The 17,665-nt window shown below is 50.8% G+C and overlaps 1 protein-coding gene across 1 annotated transcript in view; it reads right to left on the bottom strand.

Moving 5' to 3' along the window:
• LOC107117705 (collagen alpha-1(XV) chain-like) overlaps nucleotides 1-17,665 on the bottom strand; it is a 149,358-nt gene that overhangs the window by 4,319 nt on the left and 127,374 nt on the right. Inside the window, exons 3-5 of the mRNA XM_015419862.1 lie at nucleotides 13,027-13,574; nucleotides 3,058-3,132; nucleotides 1,019-1,114 (exon numbers count right to left, since the gene is read on the bottom strand). Coding sequence (XP_015275348.1) covers nucleotides 1,019-1,114; nucleotides 3,058-3,132; nucleotides 13,027-13,574 — 719 coding nt within the window. The remainder of the gene's footprint in view (nucleotides 1-1,018; nucleotides 1,115-3,057; nucleotides 3,133-13,026; nucleotides 13,575-17,665) is intronic.

Genomic DNA, 17,665 nt, shown 5'->3' with positions numbered 1-17,665 from the left:
CTTCCTTCCTTCCTTCCTTCCTTCCTTCTTCCTCCCTCCCTTCCTTCCTTCCTTCCTTCCTTCCTTCCTTCCTTCCTTCCTCTATCTTTCATTCTCTCTCCCCCTCTTCATTTCTTTCTTTCTTTCTTTCTTTCTTTCCACCCACCCACCCTACCTTTCTAGGCTCGTTGTCTTCTCTTCCTTCCTTCCTTCCTTCCTTCCTTCTTCCTCCCTCCCTTCCTTCCTTCCTTCCTTCCTTCCTTCCTTCCTTCCTTCCTCTATCTTTCATTCTCTCTCCCCCTCTTCATTTCTTTCTTTCTTTCTTTCTTTCTTTCCACCCACCCACCCTACCTTTCTAGGCTCGTTGTCTTCATCCACAACGCACTTTGCTCCCTAGTACACACACACACACACACATATGATCATACAGGTTGTAATGACTGCTAGAATATTGTATGCAAAGTATTGGAAAAAAGAAGAAATACCAACAAAGGAAGAAATAATCTATAAAGTGTTGGAAGCAGCAGAAATGGATAAATTACCTTTACAATTACAAGATAAAAAGGAAGAAACCTTTGGGGAAAAACTGGTCGAGACTGTACAGATGGACTGAAAAATATCTTGGAAAATTATCAAAATAATTATAAAATACTAAAAGAATCGCTCCAACATTAAACATATAAACTGAGATAGGTGTATAAGAATATGATTCTATTTTAATATGTTAAATTGAGACAAGAGTATATGCTCCGTGGATGTTATTCTGTTTTTCTGTTTTCTGTTCTTTTTTCTTTGTAGTTGTCTGTTCTCTTTATTGCTCAAACTAATAAAGAATTTAATGCTAAGGAAACCTCTTTGAGGACAGCTGTCCCCCAAGAGTTCATATTATCTAAGCACCTAAAGGGAATAAGTTGGCCCATCACTTTTCCCTTTGAACGCTCCACACATGAAATGGCCATTGCCTTCACCGTATGTGCACAGCTGCCAAAGGTAGGCCTCGTGCCACAAGAATAAAGCAGAAAAAGGGTTCAGTACTTACTGGGATGTGGGTGGGTGTGGGCCGAACGACTTCCTGTGTCTCAGGGATACCTTCCTGTTCCTGGATGTCCTCATGGCCGCTGCTCTCTCCTGATGCCTAGGAGAACCAGACCATGATGCAGAACTTAAGGGCATGTTTATCCTGAGGGACGTCACGGACACTAAGTGCATTCATTCAGTGCGGTCACACGCCACATGCTGAAAGAGCACACATATGTCCTCCACATTAATTTCCTGGCAGGATCACTGACAAAGCGAACTATACACTTTACACTTCCAGTGCAGTCCACTAAGAGAGGCGCTCTTGGTGGTCGAAAATTCCTGTGTATCAGAAGCAACGGTTTTCTGATTTCGCAAGAAAAACTGTGCAGCACTTGTAGAGAACCATCGCGACATGCATTATATCACTATATCTAATTCCGAAGGGTTGGCCCTGTGCGGACGGCATGATCTACACAAGGGGACTGCATAATCTACACGAGTCAGGGTTGAGGGTTCTGAAAACCTGAGGAAACACCCAGATTTGGGGTTAACTCTCCAAAGTATTTGGAGAGTATTCCAAAGGAGCTGCGGTGGCTCAAGTGGTTAAGACGCTGAACTGCAGGCTGTGGAAGGTCGGTAGTTCAGCAATTCAAGACCCGAGTGTGCCGCATGACGGAGTGAGCTCCCGTCTCTAGTTCCAGCTCCTGCCAACCTAGCAGTTCGAAAGCAAGAAATTGCAAGTAGATAAATAGATACCACTTCAGTGGGAAGGTAACAGCATTCCGTGCGCCTTGCTGTTTAGTCATGCCGGCCACATGACCACGGAAACGTCTTCGGACAGCGCTGGCTCTTTGGCTTTGAAACGGAGATGAGCACCGCAACCCTGGAGTCGGATTCGACTGGCTTTCGAGCAAGGGAACCTTTACCTTTACCTTTACTCCAAAGTATTTACCAGTGAAATCTTTGCATACTCACTTTGTGTGTTGTCGTTGTTTTTGCCAGAGCAACTGCAACACACAACAGAATCCCCACTTCAATATTCAGAGTGGGGGTGTCTTTGAACTGGCAGCCATGTCAAAGAGGGGGCGAAAAGCACGAGGGGGGGGGACAAGCTGGAAGGATAATGGAGAAGCAATGGTGAGAAAGAGGGAGTGAGTGTGGGGAGGGAGAATGGGATTTCCCCCAGAAGTGACGTCATCGTGCCGGGCATATTGTTCAGTGGACACTTTAGCATTTGGGTAAAAGCCTCTATGATCACCATAGAGTTTTCATCCACATGCTAGAGCGTCCTCCGCACGATGCGCCCAGTGAGATGAACATTGCACTGGGCACATCAGGCACAACGGGGCTCTTCAGGGGCAGGGCTCTCCCCATTGGCCAACTGGTCAGCGGCAGATTGGGGACCCCGAAACCGGGGGGGGGGAACCCCACCCCCATCAGAGGGATGGCAACCCTCAACTAGCTGGACTCTGTGGATGACGAACATTGCAAAACCAGACATCCCACATAGAAGATGGGTGTCTCAACATACTCGGAAAACTCCCCAGGTACATAGAATAGGGTTGCCAAATCGACTTACCTCTGCCGGCGGGGGACTTTGTGCTGGCTCCCGGCACATGCGCGGTGCATGCACGTCACAAGGAAGTGACGTCATGACTCCGGGGACGGGGCACAGCCATTTGAGTGGAAAACATAGTTTTCCCCTCAAATGGCTGTGCCCCGCCCCCAGTGTGCCCGGCATCATGACGTCACTTTCCTGTGACATGCACGCGGGAGAAAAATATGGTTTTGTGAATCAAACACCCCCATAACACAAACAATCCCCCCCCCAGCTTGATAGACAGTTTAAACTTCTAAATCCTGGAAAAGGAGAGTTTGAGGCGGATTGCAAGTGGGTTTTGCATTTCACACAGTAAAAACCAGCTGCAAAGTGCATCAAACGTGGATTGAACGTGCATTATTCAGTGTACGTGAAAGTGCCCAAAAGCTTCTAGAAACATCTCTCCCCAAACTGTTCCTTGTCGCCACTGTGGAAAACATGTATGTAGAAGTACTCACATAGGGATCGTCATCCTCACATTGGTCTTCGGCAGCCTTTGGGTCTGGTTTGATGGTCAGCTGCTGAATGGAGCCCTGGGGGGGGGGGAGAAGAAGAGCCATACAGTTTAAAAAACAACCCTAAAGGATTGCAGAAACGTGAAGGGAAAGGGAGTGAGAGCAAGTTTAGAACTCCCGCCACTTCTCTGAGACTCCGCCCGCACCTCACCCTTCCTCCAAGGAACTCCAAGCAATGTGGTGATATGATATTACTAATTATACTTAGCATGGCTTCCAGTGTTGCACTCACACCCTCATTTAAACAGGGCACATTTCATTAGTACCAGCACAAGCCCCACCCGGTTATGGACCTCTGCCATGTAAAAACATAACAACGTAAGAACACAAGAGAAGCCAATGTTGGATCAGGCCAATGGCCCATCTAGTCCAACACACTGTGTCACACACTGGCCAAAAATACCAGGTGCCATCAGGAGGTCCAGCAGTGGGGCCAGGACACTAGAAGCCCTCCCACTGCTGCCCCCCCCGCCCCCAAGCACCAAGAATACAGTGCATCACCTGCCCCAGCTTGAGAGTCCCTATCTATACCTTGTGGCTAATAGCCACTGATGGACCTCTGTTCCATATGCTTATCTAATTCCCTCCTGAAGCTGTCCATGCTTGTAGCCACCACCACCTCCTGTGGCAGTGAATTCCATGGGTTAATCGCCCTTTGGGTGAAGAAGTCCTTCCTTTTATCTGTTCTAACTCGACTGCTCAGCAATTTCATGGAGTGCCCATGAGTTCTTGTATTGTGAGAAAGGGAGAAAAGTACCTCTTTCTCTACCTGCTCTTTCCCAGGCATAATCTTATAAATCTCAATCATGTCAACCCTCAGTCGTCGTTCCTCCAAGCTAAAGAGCCCCAAGCGTTTTAACCTTTCTTCATGGGGAAAGTGTTCCAACCCTTTTATCATGCTAGTTGCCCTTTTCTGCACTTTTTCCAATGTGACACTGCTCATTCATTCATTCATTCATTCATTCATTCATTCATTCATTTATATTCCCGTTATTTATACTCTGCCTTTCTCATTGGGACTCAAGGCAGATTACATAGAACAAATCAGCACAACCAACAGAGTGGGACATCTGTTTGGGGTACTGGCCAGGAACTCCAAGGGTGCAAGAAATCCCAAGGAAACAATATCCAAGAACCAGGTTTGCTTACAAGGAGAGTTTAATAAGCAATGATCAAACTCGCAGAAATAGCAGGCTAAGCTCTTATCCGCTTGGTCTCGAATGCACACATGTACAGCGAAATTTAGCCAGACCTTGAGACGAAACGTATAGCTAAAACTAAGCATCTTATGGCTAATTGCTGGCCATGAGTAAAAAATCATTAATCAGGCTATCCCAAACATGGAGATGAGCCAGGCCACCCCGCACCTAGCGTCTAGTGGTGAGAGGAAACCGGTTTCTTGGATATTCTCTTGGGAGCGACCTGACAGCCTCAAGGCAACTAAAGGTCAAGCACCAGCCTGTAACAAAGATCCAGTTACAAAGGCTATACAACCAACGCTCCCTCTAAGCTGTGGAGTCTTGTGAGCAAAAATTCTACTTTGTGAGCCACTGGCATTAAAGTTGTGAGTCAGCAATTTGACTACTGCATAAATTAGTTTGCTCTGGAGCCCTCCTCCCTGAGCAAAGATGAAAATGTGTGAGCCGGAGGCTAAAGAACTGTGAGCTAGCTCACACTAACCCAGCTTAGAGGGAACACTGCATACAACACCCAAAGACAATGCAATAGGCATTTGATTTGTGGAGATCTGGAAAACCAACCAGAGGTGAAGCAAAGCTTCAGTATTAACATGGCATATTAAACTAAAGCAATGGGTACCTAGCAGCAATGCTCCCTCTAAGCCGTGGAGTCTTGTGAGCAAAAATTCTACTCTTTGAGCTACTGGCATTAAAGTTGTGAGCGAGCGATTTGGCTGCTGCATGAATTAGTTTGCTCTGGAGCCCTCCTTCCTGAGCTAAGGCAAAAATGTGTGAGCTGGAGGCTAAAAGACTGTGAGCTAGCCCACACTAACTCAGCTTAGAGGGAACACTGCCTAGCAGGCACCTCCTTACAGCAATAAACGGTACGAATTATACACAGTGGTGTAGGCCATAACCCCCAACCCTGTACTCCAGGGCCTTCTCTGAGCAACAAAGGCCTATGAGTAAGTGGTTTTTTTAAATCTTGCCATCAGCACATTTAACTCAGACCCAACTTTGCAACTGAGAGTTTGCATGTTGAGAGCTCACTAGGGTTGCCAAGTCCTACTTTAAGCCGCAGCGGGGGATTCCCGGCTTACTCCGGGAGCACACACACGCAAAGCGCACACGTGCAAAGCGTGCACGCGCAAAGTGCACACACGCAAAGTGCACACGCACAAAGTGCACACGCGCAAAGCGCGCACGAGCCGCAAGCACGTCACCCGGAAGTGATGCGGCCACACCAGGCACGCTGGGGGCGGGGCCACGGTCATCCAAGGGAAAACTATGGTTCCCCCACGCCCCCGCCCCGGCCACGCCCAGCGTGGCTGCGTCACTTCCGGGTGACGTGCTGATGCCGGGCACGTCCTGTGCTTTGGGGGTGGGGTTCCCCCCGGGGCCCGATCCGCTGCCGGCGGGGAACGAGCCTCTGGGGACTTGGCAAGCCTAGAGCTTGCCCATTAAAAAAACCAAAAACCACATGAAAACTGTGCAGGGACACAAAGGCGTGGGATCAGTGCTTCTCTTTTAACACTCTAGTCTAGGGTTTTCTATGTGCACGCAAGTTATGGCGAGTTGCATTTCTATTTCAGTCATGGTAATTACGTATATATTTGCAATTATGAATGTAAATTACCATGCAAATTGCGTCCACGTTTTTGAGAGCTCTAGTCCTTTTTTGGTCATCTGTCAATGGCCAGCCATGTGTCACCGGACATCGGCATGTCGACTGAAGCCATGTGAAAACTTGCGACTCAAGAAGGGCATTGTCTTTAACAGGCAGCAAGCAAAAATGGACTATCTTAACATTTGGTCTGAATTTGTGGCTCTGTTGACGTCCCAAAAAATGCATTATCGTGTTGTTCACCACCATTCTTTCCCTTCCTCCACCAACTTAGATCTTCCCCTCCCCCTAGCTTTCCGGGCGAGATGCTATGCATTTAATTACGAAAAAGAAAAGTCAAATAATAAAAGACCTCCATCGGATTCAACCAAAAGTCCTTCTAGTCCAGCATCCTGTTTCTCACAGTGGGCAGCCGGATCCCTAACAGTGGCCCTTACTGAACATTTAAGAAAGCAAAATTTGAAATTTTCAGAACATTGCAAATGTGGGAGTTGTCCACTAATTTACCCAAAGCTACATACAGATTTTGAAGGCAAACTTGCTCTGTATATCATTCTGTAAATTGCCTTGTGATCAGTGTTCCCTCTAAGCTGAGTTAGCGTGAGCTAGCTCACAGTTTTTTAGCCTCCAGCTCACACATTTTTGTCTTCGCTCAGGAAGGAGGGCTCCAGAGCAAACTAATTTATGCAGTAGCCAAATCGCTCGCTCACAACTTTAATGCCAGTAGCTCACAGAGTAGAATTTTCGCTCACAAGACTCCACGGCCTAGAGGGAACATTGCTTGTGATGCTTGCTGTCCTACCCGATGCAGGACATCTCCCTGCACAGACAGCAGAAAGAGCAAATGGATCAAAGGTGACAGGTCAAAGAGTTTCGGGAGTGAATTTCTCATTCAAAGGATGGAAAACTCTTAAAGGCTGCAGTCACACAAGCCAGTTGAAGTGGAGGGGAAGCAGCCCCGTAACTACCAACGTTTTGCTGGGGAAGCCAATTTTTTGCTCGGGGGGCCAGCCATTATATATCTGTATGGAGCTATGTGCAGTCTTTCCTCCCCGCCTCAGACTGTGCTGGTTCAGATGGGGCTGATCGACTTACCTGCAAACCAGAGTACTTCAGAGCTGTGGAGTGCACAGCTGGAATCCTGTGCCTCGTCCCGCGCAATGACTTCCCTGCGATCCCATGCAGCCCCCGTTTCACCGACGGTCACGTGGCTACTGTGGAGCTCAGGGGGAGGAGAAGCCACGGATCATTTTGGGGGCCCTGGAAGAAACATTAGGCATTTTGGCAGGTGGGAGGGAAGATTGCCATTTTCTTAACTGATCATCCTACCTACTTCTCTTAAGGCTTGCACGGTTGGTATTCCCAAACCTCCCATCTTCTGCCAATTGTTTTCTCCATGTGACAGAACACAAATCCTGTTACTTTTTCCCTTGCCATGTTGTGAATAATAAATTCTAGTGATTAAAAAAAAAAATCAGCGCTATGTATAGTAGAGTAATGAAACCTGTCAGGCACCACATTGGCACTGGAGTCTCAAGGAGATGCTTAAAAAGGAAAACAAAATGGGGGCAAAAAAAAATTGTCGATCTCCGGCGTGCATGTGTGCTTGCATGATCAGACAGGGGAAAGTCCGTCCGTGGCCCATAGCAAACCGGTTACTACCAGACTTTCCCTGGTGTCTTTTAACTCCGCTTCCGCGGCGGAGCAGCACGCCTTGCCAACGACTGCCGGACGCTTCCCAGGTGTTGCCGTCTGATCGCGCCCTTTAGATCCGCCCGGCATTCGCACCTGTGTCGTCTCTAAAAGCGTGTGTGACCACAGCCACTGCTCCCTCTAAGCTGTGGAGTCTTATGAGCAAAAATTCTACTTTTTGAGCTACTGGCGTTAAAGTTGTAAGTGGGCCATTTGGCTACTGCATAAATTGGTTTGCTCTGGAGCCCCTCCTCCCTGAGCTAAGACAAAAACGTGTGAGCTGGAGGGTAAAAAACGGTGAGCTGGCTCACACTAACTCAGCTTAGAGGGAACACTGATCACAGCCAAAGTTTTCCAGGACATGACGGCCAAGCACACACACAGAAACCCCAATGGCAGAATTTTGATCTGAGCACCCTTATTGTGCTTCTGGTCTGGAAGAGGAACCGATCTGCTCTTTCCCAACATCGCTGGGGGCTGCGCGGCTCCTGGGATCTGCCGGGAAGTCTTGACCCGTTGTTGGCAAGTCACGACACTAAATTCTTTCACTGCAGTCGATATTAGCATTTCATTAAATGAGAGAAAACAAAACTCGAGACCTTTGTTTTCGTTTGGCTCCAGTTTTTCCCTTTGGCCAACTTCCCCCTTTCCGCTGGAATCGGGCTGGCTGTCAACTCCAAGCGAGACTCGGCGGGAAGACGGCTGACTTAAACCGATAATGCCTCGGAGTCTGGATTTATTTAATTCCAGGGGCATGGCGCACACAGGCATATGTTGTCATCTGTCTTTAAGCACTTCCTTTTGCATGTATAAATGCAGCTTTGCAAACAGTTTACCATTCTACTGGGTGGCCAGAACGTAAGAACATAACATAAGGGAAGCCAATGCTGGATCAGGCCAATGGCCCATCTAGTCCAACACTCTGTCACACAGTGGCCAAAAACACCAGGTGCCATCAGGAGGTCCAGCAGTGGGGCCAGGACACTGGAAGCCCTCCCACTGTTGCCCCCCCTGCCCCCAAGCACCAAGAAATACAGTGCATCACTTGCCCCAGCCTGAGAGTTCCTATCTATTGTTGTTGTTGTTCAGTTGCACAGTCGAGTCCGACTCTTCGCGACCCCATGGACCAGATCACGCCAGGCCTTCCGGTCTTCCACCGTCCTCTGAAGTTTGCTCAACTTCATGTTCGTTGCATCTATGACACTGTCTAACCATCTCATCCTTTGCCGTCCCCGTCTTCTTTGACCTTCAATCTTTCCCAGCATCAAGGTCTTCTATACCTTGTGGCTAATAGCCACTGGTGGACCTCTGCTCCATATGCTTATCTAATTCCCTCTTGAAGCTGTCCATGCTTGTAGCCACAGCCACCTCCTGTGGCAGTGAATTCCATGGGTTAATCGCCCTTTGGATGAAGAAGGACTTCCTTTTATCCGTTCTAACCCGACAGAAAATCCATATGCTAACCCATCTCTTGCCTCTTGCTGATGGTTACAAAGATAACCAGGGATACCAGCCTCCTGGTGCATCTCCTGGAATCCCAGCTCATCTCCAGATGACGGAGATCAGTCTCCCCTGGAGAAAACAGATGCTCTGGAGGAGGGACTCCATGGCATTGCGCCCCACTGAGGTCCCTCTCCTCCCCCAGGCTCCACCCGCCAAACTCCAGGAATTTTCCAACCTGGAGCTGGCCAGGTGGGATCTGGCAACCCTAGCTCAGGTAACGTGTGTTAATAATGTTGAAAACGGAACATGCAGGCCCGTAGCTAACATGGGGCCCGGCCCCCTAGCGGTTTTTATGGGCCCCCTTCCTGAGCCTTGGCTTCCCTACCCCAACTCCCTCTGATTGCCTGTCAGCCTGTTGGCAAGGGAGGACAAGGGCAGTGATTTCCCCTGGTGCTGTGCAGCGGGAAGAGGCACTGGGGCTCCTTGGGGAGGGAGGGAGCTGGACCCGGACGCTCCACAGGGAAAGCTTGCCCTTGTGGGGGAGAGAAGCTGCGACTGCTGCAGCCCTTGCCCTGGAGCCTTTGACTGGATTAGCAGGCGGGGCCCTCTAGGCCCCCTTCCTAAAAAGTCCTTAGCTACGGGGCTGGGAACATGAGTGATGTGATGACACCTGGAGGCGCCCGGGAGGCTGCGCATGGCCAGAGGAGCAGGAAAACATCTGGGAATGGCGAGGGCCGTCCTCGGGCCCCGGGTTGTGGGACTAGAGGTGGCAGCTGCAGGAAAAGCCTAGGGAAGGACAAGAGGCAGCGGCACCAGCTGGCAAGGGAGACGGTGCTCACCGAGAGAAGGCGAGGCAGGTGCAGGCTCTGGGATCGTGGGTCCAGGGCTTTATTTGTAGAAAAAGCCCAGCAGGAACTCTTTAGCATAATAGGCCACACCCAACAGCAGAAACTCATTAGCATATTAGCCCACACCCCTGACAGCACAGCTCATTAGCACATCAGGCCGCACCCCCACTTTACCAGAAGTGTGGCCATCCAGCCACACCCACCTTTTGCTTCTTATTCTGTTTACCTTGTTTGTTGTCAAAACCCAGGGCCTTTTTTTTGTAGCAGGAACTCCTTTGCATGTCAGGCCACACACCCCTAATGTAGCCAATCCTAATAAGTCTCTGCTGTTGGGTGTGGCCTATTATGCTAATGAGTTCCTGCTGGGCGTGGCCAACTCGGGAGCCAGCCGGAACTCCGTTCCTGTGCGTTCCTGCTCCAAAAATAGCCCTGCGGAGGTCTAAGAGGTGGCACGGGTGAGAAGGGCCTGGGAAGGGAGCACAGCACCGTGGGAAGCAGGAGGACTCCCCGGGGAGCGGAGCCCAGGTATAAAAGGCCAGCTCCCGATCTGAGGCTACAGCGCCCTTGTCACAAAGGCAGTTGTGGACAAAGCACTGAGTATGGGTGTAGGAACTTAGTTCTTGTGGCCCTTTCTGACATGCCCAGGGAAATGCCGATCACCACTTTGGGGTCAGGAAGCAATTCATTCTCCAGGCCAGTTTGGCCAGGGATCCTGGAGGTTTCCCCCCATCTTCTGGACATGGAGCAGGGAGGCAGTTGTGGATTTCCTGCATTGTGCAGGGGGTTGGACTAGATGACCCTGGAGGTCCCTTCCCACTCTTAGATTTTATGATCCCAACCTTGTGGTGAAATCCCAGCTCAACTGTAAAGCCCGGGGTGGGTCCCGTATCTCATCCTCATGAGGGTTCCCGACTGATGGCTGACAACCATAGCGGCTTTATACCCTCCTGAGGACCCTCCCCCGCCCAGACCTCCCCCACCCTCCCCACTCCAGGAATCTCCAGGAATTTCCAACCTGGAATTTGCAACCCTCCTTGCTAATAGCAAAGAAAGAAAAAGAAAGTGGCTGGAGATCTCCCAGTATTAAAACTGATCTCTAGGTGACAGAGATCAATTCACCTGGGCAAAATGGCTGCTTTGGAAGGTGGACTCTATGGCATTATTGCTGGAAATATGTGAGGTGCAAGGTCTAGATTCCAGTCATTATAGGGTTAACCTGATTTACCTGGTGTACTATCGTTTAGAGCAGTGATGGCGAACCTTTTAGAGACCGAGTGCCCAAACTGCGACCCAAAACCCGCTTATTTATCGCAAAGTGCCAACACGGCCATTTAACCTGAATACTGAGGTTTTACTTTAGAAAAAACAACCCATACATTAACTTAAGATGATCCAAACAAAGTGAGGCAAGCAATCCCAAATGCTTTCATTTACTTAAAATTATTCGGCAGAGAATTCGACACTTTAATGATGGTCTGGGCCTGGCTGGGGCGATGGCACGCGTGCCCACAGAGAGGGCTCTGAGTGCCACCTCTGGCACCCGTGCCACAGGTTCGCCACCACTGGTTTAGACTAACCTGGGAGGGAAACTTGGCTCAGAGCCAATGGGAAGGTAGCCCGGGGAAAATCTAAGTCTGTTTACTAGCAATCATTGGTTACTCTGTTCAGGTGACTTCGTTCTAGGGGTCGAGAAGAAGGGGGATCTCCATTGTTGTGTGACCACGTGTTCTGTGCTATAAGATGTAAAGATGTCGGTCTAGATATCTCTTTGTTATTTTGTAGCTTTCCACGCAAACCCTTCCCTTAGAAATAAAGCTCTTTACATAGAAAGTAATGTCTCCTCTCCAGTGAAGCAAAGATTCATTGCAAATTCTGAGTATTTAAGTATTTTTGCCTATTATCCCCCAACAATTATACCCCATTGAAGTCCCTCCCCTCCCCAAACCCCTCCCTCCTCAGGCTCCCCCCACCCACCCCAAATTCCCAGGTATTTCCCAACCTGAACCTGGCAACCATATCGCTAAGTCTCTTTCCATCTATGCCTTCTCAGAGTGGTTGGGAAGATGTTGCTCTATGGACCACCTCCCTTATGGAACAGAGAAACACATTGGCATGGTGATGCCCTCTCCTTGTGGAATGCCCCACCCCTAGCCCCACCCGGCCACACCTTTGTTGGCTCTCTAGGTTCTAACTATGATGCTATGCTTTCAGGATGTATATTTTGTTCGCTAACGGCATCTGCAATGATGTTCCTTCAGCTAGCATTTTTTCCTTGCATATTTTGACTTTGTCATGGTTTATTATTCAATCCTTCTGGTTTTAATTCTTATTACACTTTATCACTTTACACAGAGAGTGATTAAAATGCGGCATTTGCTGCCAGATGGTCACATGAATAAACAGCTTAAAAGGGGGATTCGATAGATTCATGGAGGGTCAGTCTATCAATGGCTACTAGCCCTGGTGACTGAGGGGAACCTCCACATTCAGAGGCACTAAGCCTCTGAATTTCAGAGCCAGGAGGCAACATCAGGTGAAGGCCTTGGCCTCTACACCCTGTTGCTGGCCCTCTACACCCTGTTGCTGGCCCTCTAGAGGAACTGGTTGGCCACTGTGTGAGACAGGATGCTGGACTAGATGGACTATTGGTCTGACCCAGCAGGGCTCTTCTGATGTTCTTACAGGGTTTATAGCATTGAAGTCTGCACATGGGGCTTTATTCCAGGAGTCAACTCAAAATGGAGTTTGGTTGACTGGGAACCTGGGGAAGGCTCCCTTTGTGGAACCCGCTTTCTCAGAAGTTGAGATTGACACACACACCCTCTGACTGGTTGGAAAATCCTGTTCCAGAAGACCTTCTAAATTTGTGGGTCTGTGAAACTTAAGCATTTAGATGTACAGCGACAGTCTAGCTGACTGGGACCCTGGGGAAGGCCTTCCCCTTTGTGGAACCCGCTTTCTCAGGAGTTGAGATTGACACACACACCCTTTGACTGGTTGGAAAATCCTGTTCCAGAAGACCTTCTAGCTAGCTAGATTTGTGGGTCTGTGAAACTTAAGCATTTAGATGTACAGCGACAGTCTAGCAGCAAGGTCACCCAGAAATGTGTCAAGTGGTGATACTTACAGTGAACTTTTCTAATCCTGTGGCTCCCGCATTCCCAACAAATATTCCTGAACTCGGCTCAAAGAACAGAGCCTGAGAAGATCGCTGGAACTGGATCCTGTGATACTCTTCACAATCCAAGAACAACACAATGTCGTTGTCCTGCACCGTCAACGTAAAGCGGTTCCATTTGTTGGTCATCACCGGGACTTTGAACGAAGCCGCCTCTCTGGATATGTGAGACCGGGGTTCGGTGTAATACATAATTATCCTCTGGGTGCGATCGTCTACCAGCGACAGCCTGACTCCCAAATAAATCTTCTTCTGGAAGGCATCGGTGATGGCAAACAACATCCCTCCGTGGTCACTGTTTGGCTTGACTGTGGCAGTGATAGCAAAGTCCCGGTAGAACCGTTGAGGTATCAGAGTCCTCGTCAGGCGGCCAATGTTAGCATCCGGTCCAAAACTGTATGCCGGAAACCCTCCATAGCCGGTGATAAAAGAGACGGAAGGGGGGAGGGGGACGCCTATTAGTTCTGTGAGGTCCAGGTGCCCCTTTGAGCCTCGTTCTGTAGCGCAAGAGAAAAACACAGAATATGGATTCTGTCATTCATAGTTCTCATGTAAGGAAAAGCCAGAGTGAGATACTCCTTACAAACATTATGCTGCCTGTAGGGAGGTTGCCCAGACTCGGATGGCGCAGGCTAGCCTGATCTCGTCAGATCACACAGAAGCTAAGCAGGGTCGGCCCTGGCTGGTACTTGCATGGGAGACCACCAAGGAAGTCCAGGGTTGCTATGCAGAGGAAGGCAATGGCAGGCCACCTCTGCTCCTCTCTTGCCTTGAAACCCCCCTGAGGGCTTGCTGTGAGTTGGTTGTGACCTGACAGCACCCAGTTATTAGTCTTGACCTGGATGGCTGTCGCCAGTTCTAATGCTATCACACTCCTGGTCAGGTTACTCTCAACAACACTCTCTTTGGCAGTGATATGTTCATTGAGATATATGCAAGATCCAGATCAGAACAGTACTGTGTTAGAACTGGTGATTTTGGTGCGCACCTGACCAGATAGAGGTAATTCAAACATAGCCCCTTTCCCCCATCCCCCAATCACACATCACACTCCCTGCCTAGCCGTTGCCATCCCAACCGAATTGGGAGATATGGTTCCATTATCTACTAGCTCAAGCTGGCACCGATAGTCTCAAGGACATTCCTCTGGGAGAAAGGAAGGTATATCTTCAAGACACGTTACAGCGTCTACAAGCGAAAGCTTCCCACTCACACACCAGTCACTCCCCTTAGGAATGTCCCTCCCCCCCAGCAAATATGGCAAACTGAGCGAAGCAAAGTGTAGCAGGGTTTGACATTGGCCCAGGCTAGCCTGAACTCATCAAATCTTGGGAGCTAAGCAGGGTCAGCCCTCGTTGGTACTTGGATGGGAGACCACCAAGGAAGTCCAGGGTCGCTATGCAGAGGCAGGCAGTGGCAAACCACCTCTGCATGGCTCTTGCCTTGAAAGCTCTGCTGGGTCACCATAAGTCAACTTGATGGCAAAACAAACAACAAGCAAAAATACGCTGTTGGTATTTGAGGCCTAGCATACCTTGCAGTTACAAGAATGAGCTATGAGGAAGTCCTGGCGGGACTTATGCAGATTTTTTGGGGAATAACCCCTCACTTAGCTAAATATTACTTATCGTCTATGCAGGGCCGGCTCACCCGCTAGGTGAACTAGGCATTTGCCTAGAGCGGGGCCCTGGATCGGTGCGGCAAAATGCCACCCTCACTACCGCCAAAAGCCCCCCCCCGCCCCAGAGTGAGTCCCGGGCGCAACAGGGGTGGAGGAGCGGGTCCTGCTGCAGGCTTGGCTGGAGAGAGGTCCATGGTGCCTCTCCTCCAGCCCCCCACCAAAGGGACTCACCGCCGCCACCACCAGCAGGAGCAGCGGGACCCCCGGCCTGGGTGCAGGAGGTGGTGTCGCAGCTCGCCTGCCCTCCCCCCTCCCTCCTTGGGGGCGGGCGGACTGGGTGGAAGCTCCCTGAGAGCGGTGCATCTAAGTGCTGTCGGAGGAGGCTGCCCTGTCATTCGCCTGCCCATCGGAGCTCCCCGTACAAGTGAGCCCCACCGCGGCAGCGGCGTCCTCGCCTTGGCCGGTGTGCCTGGCCGTGCGCTCCCCCTCCCCCTCTTGGCGCCGGGGCTGGGCGGGAGGGCGCGGGGCATCCGGATTGGCTGCCAGGCCGGGCCAGACAGTGGTGATGGTGCTACTGCTGCCGCCCGCCAAGGAGGGCTGCTCGTCCCCGCTGTCAAAGCCGGGAGGGCGTGGGTGCACCGGGCAGTGAGCACTGGTGAGTCTTGCAGCCTCTCCGCCCGCGCCCCCTCCCTTACCTGGCCACTTTGGGGCACCCGGCCAGGCTCTTGTGGCGCCTCTGCTTGGCAGGGGCCGAGGGAGCATGCCGGGGTCCCCTGGACAAGCTTGCCTGGGGGGGGGGCGCCACAAGCTAGCCCCGCCTAGGGTGTGAAAAAACCTCGGGCCAGCCCTGCGCCTATGACTTCACAGTCAGATATGCATGACAAGTTGTAGTTGTGCGTGACAAGTTAGGGTTGCCAGCTCTGGGTTGGCAAATTCCTGGGGATTTGGGGGGTGGCATCTGGGGAGGGCAGGTTTTGGGGAGGGGCTTCAGTGGCATATGCTGCCATAGGGTCCACCTTCCAAAGCAGCCATTTTATCCAGGGAAACAGATCCCGGTTGCCTGGAGATCAGTTGCAATCCCAGGAGATCTCCAGCCACCACCTGGAGGTTGGTGACACCCCAGACATGTGCAGGTCAATTCAGATGGGGAACACAGCCCACGGAGGGGAGAGTGCTGAAGATTCCCACTTTTGGTGCCATTTTCCCAACCCGGAAAAAACCCACAGGGCTGGGATATGCCTAGGGCGGATCGCTCTGGATGGAGAAATACCTGGAGATTTGGGGAGTGGAACCTGGGGAGGGCGGGGTTTGGGGAGGGGCCTCAGCAGGGCCCAGTGTCACAGAGCCCACCCTCCAAAGCAGCCGTTTTCTCCAGGGGAGCTGATCTCTGTCATCTGGAGATCAATTGTGACAACAGGAGACTTTCAGACCCCACCGGCAGGTTGGCAACACTCGATATGCCCCTTTTGGTGAACCTTACCAGGAAGCCCTTCAGTACATGTGGTTTCCTCAAAGGGGCAAACAGGGGCTCCCTGTGGATGTTTCAGGTCGGGGGAAGGCTTAAATCTGTTGGAAATGTAGGTGTTTGCAAGGTCTCCCAATCCAGTCATTATAGGGTTAACTTGTTTACCTTGTATGCTAGTGTTTAGACTGACCTGGAAGGGAAACCTGGCTCAGAGCCAATGGGGAAATAGCTGGGGGAAAGTGACTTGTATTGTAATGCAGATTGGTTACTGGTTTCAGGTGGCTTCCTTTCTAGGGGGTCAAGAAGAAGCTCATACTCCATCGTTTATCAGTTCTGTTCTAGCCATGCTTGTTATAGAAGTCAGATGTAAGAATGTAGCTCTAAGATGTTTGTTGCTTTCATAGGTCTCTTGTATACCCTTTACCCTTAGAAACAAAGCTTTTTTTTTAAAACACAAAGAAATCTCTCCTCTCCAATGAAGCAAGATCCATCTATACTCGATGTTCTGATGAACTTAAGTATCTTTGACTGTTTTCCCAACAAAACCCTCCCTCCCCAGTCTCCATCACAATCGGAATCAACCCACCCACGACAGAGGAAGTTGCAATGCATCTCTGATCAAACCAGAAAGGACACTAAGAACAAGTGAGGTGGACCTGAGCCCTTCCTGGGACTCATTTCTAAGTAAACATGGGGCTGCATGAATATTTCACATGAGCAGGGGTCATTTCCTGCAGGAGCGCTGCGGAGCTCCGGCAGTAAAGTGCCCAGGGTGCAGGCACATGCAACAAGCCCTGCCCCCTGCTCCCAGCAGCCCTCAGTCGGGCCACGAGGAACAAGAAGCAGCCAGGTAAGTTGCAGAGGGCCCTCCCACCCACCTGCGTGTTCCCCCCCCCCATAGCTAGCAATCCAAAACAGTCCAGTGGCACCTTTAAAACCAAGTTTTATTCAGGTGCAAGCTCTCTCTCCTCTGTGAGGACAGATCTGCACGTCCCCCCCCCAATAACTAGGCTTCCCAAGTCCCCCCGGGGGGCAGGGAAAGCCCCGCCCCAGAGGCCCGTTCTCCGCCGCCACCGGATCGGGCCCCCGGGGGAACTCCACCCCGACGTGCGCGTCACCCGGAAGTGACGCAACAACGCCGGGCACGCTGGGGTTTCCCTCTATGGTTTTCCCTCGTATGGCCATGGCCCCGCCCCCAGCGTGCCTGCCGTTGTCACGTCACTTCTGGGTGACATGCACGCGGCACGCGCGCATACACACCAGACGCCGGCCGGGAGCCCCCCGCTCCGGCAGAAGATTGACTTGGCAACCCTACCAATAGCTAGCAATCCAAAACAGTCCAGTGGAGCCTGAGCGGTGGGCGTTGCCTTCTGACACACTTCCGGTGATGTCAGGGGGTGTGGGATATGCAAATAAGCGAATGAGTTATGCTAATGAGCTCCTGCACCTCTTTTCCTACGAAATGACCCCTGCACATGAGGCTATCCTTGAAGAGCATTTGG

Source organism: Gekko japonicus, unplaced genomic scaffold (genome assembly GCF_001447785.1).
Source record: "Gekko japonicus isolate JY-2015 unplaced genomic scaffold, Gekko_japonicus_V1.1 scaffold2964, whole genome shotgun sequence".
Classification (NCBI taxonomy): Eukaryota; Metazoa; Chordata; class Lepidosauria; order Squamata; family Gekkonidae; genus Gekko; species Gekko japonicus.
Note: the sequence above shows the minus strand (reverse complement) of the source record. Positions and strands in the feature narration are given on the sequence as shown.